The following is a 1,611-nucleotide window of genomic DNA, read 5'->3' as shown; positions in this document are numbered from 1 at the left end:
GACGTCGTATGGAAAGCTGCAAAGGGCAACTATTGAAGCTCAATTCCACAAGTATATGGAAGAAATGGAAAAGTTGAATTCAGAAGCCCCTCAATGGTTCAATAATAAGCCTCTTATTCACTGGTCCAAAGCTTTTTTCTCTTCTTTCACAAAGTGTGATATACTATTGAACAATTTATGTGAATCGTTCAATAACGTACTATTGATTGCTCGAGACAAGCACATTTTGACAATGCTCGAGTCAATTAGGTTGTAGATGATGTCAAGATTTCAGAAGAATATAGATAACATAATGAAGCATGAGCACAAAATCTGTCAAAAAATCTTGCTGAAGTTAGAGCAAAATAAATCTAAGGTTGCTGAATGTATTGCAACTAAAGCTGACCAGTTCCATTACCAAATTGAGGACAACTATTTTAGACTATTCTCTATTGATCTTAAGGAGATGACATGTTCTTGTAGGAGATGGGAGTTAACTGGAATACCTTGTCATCATGCAATTGCAACTATATGGGTTAAAAAGGACGAACCAGAAATGTATGTCCCTGAATGCTACACAACTGAGTTGTATATGAAGAGTTATGGACCCTCAATCCTGCCAATTAATAGCTCCGAAGAGTGTCCTAAGATAGGAGTAGAACCAGCGCTGCCACCTATTTACAAAACTCAGCCTGGTAGACCGAAAAAATTAAGAAAGAGAGGATCCGATGAGACATCTTCAAAAGAATTAGATCATAAAAAGCATAACTCGTCAAAAACATCCAGAAAAGGAAAAAAGAAGAACTGTGGTACATGTGGAAAAACAGGACATAATAGTAGAAGATGTCCTATTATCATGCAGAACCACCAAGAAGATGTTCAACAACAACTTGGAAGAGAAGGCTCTTCTAGTGAACCAAGTAATGTAACAGAAGTAAGTATTCCAAATGTATTCTTTTATTTTGTTTTTGTATTCTTTTCTTATGAGTTGGTTAAATTTATTAAGACTGAAACCACAAAATATTTTGTTTGCTGCAGGTTACACGTATCATCAATGAGAGTCAAGTACCAATGCAGTCTAGTTCCTCATTTGTGACTAAACAAACAGTAATTACACTTTTTTTAATATTTATATTTAGGAAAGATTTTTTTTAATATCTATGTGGTAAATATTGAATCTCTTTTGATTATTAAGTGGTAAATATTGAAATTTACTAGTTGCCTTATGTTTTTTAATACATATGTCAGATCAATCAACTTAACCAGCACATGGCACAGCCTAGAGAGTAATTAAAGAGTTCGGCATTCATTTTAGCAGAAATTGGCGAGCACTCTAGGGAAGGTACAAGCTCACTCTTCATCACGAGGGGAGAAAGACAATATGTTCCACCATCAAGATTATGAGAAGCACTTTCTCAAACTAGAAAGAGAGGAAGAAAGGGACACCTTAAGAAGAGAGCTACTGGCTCATCATAAATAAAGAAATCAAGAAAATGATGAACAAGGAATGTGTGATTTCATATCTATTTCTTCTGCGATGACTTTAAAGTTAGTGATGGATATGTATTTTAAAGACACCATTTTCAAATCTATTTCTTTTGTGATGACTTTAAAAAAAATATTTTAAAAGAA

The 1,611-nt window shown here is 34.2% G+C and overlaps 1 protein-coding gene across 1 annotated transcript; it reads left to right on the top strand.

Moving 5' to 3' along the window:
• The first annotated feature begins 259 nt into the window (after positions 1-259).
• LOC104221884 (uncharacterized) lies at positions 260-1,269 on the top strand. Its single transcript, XM_009773023.2, has 3 exons — positions 260-913; positions 1,018-1,086; positions 1,228-1,269. The coding sequence occupies exons 1-3, from the start codon at positions 260-262 to the stop codon at positions 1,267-1,269; spliced, it is 765 nt and encodes a 254-aa protein (XP_009771325.2).
• Positions 1,270-1,611: the final 342 nt, after the last annotated feature.

The sequence above is a fragment of the Nicotiana sylvestris genome, chromosome 5, assembly GCF_000393655.2.
Source record: "Nicotiana sylvestris chromosome 5, ASM39365v2, whole genome shotgun sequence".
NCBI classification, from domain to species: domain Eukaryota; kingdom Viridiplantae; phylum Streptophyta; class Magnoliopsida; order Solanales; family Solanaceae; genus Nicotiana; species Nicotiana sylvestris.
This window is presented reverse-complemented; position numbering and strand designations above follow the sequence as displayed.

Bases quoted from the DNA above. Each gene is read 5' to 3' on its own strand.
- LOC104221884 (XM_009773023.2), top strand. From the start codon at position 260: ATGTCAAGATTTCAGAAGAATATAGATAACATAATGAAGCATGAGCAC. The intron at 914-1,017 runs GTAAGTATTCCA...TGTTTGCTGCAG, and splicing joins AACCAAGTAATGTAACAGAA to GTTACACGTATCATCAATGA. The intron at 1,087-1,227 runs GTAATTACACTT...TACATATGTCAG, and splicing joins CATTTGTGACTAAACAAACA to ATCAATCAACTTAACCAGCA.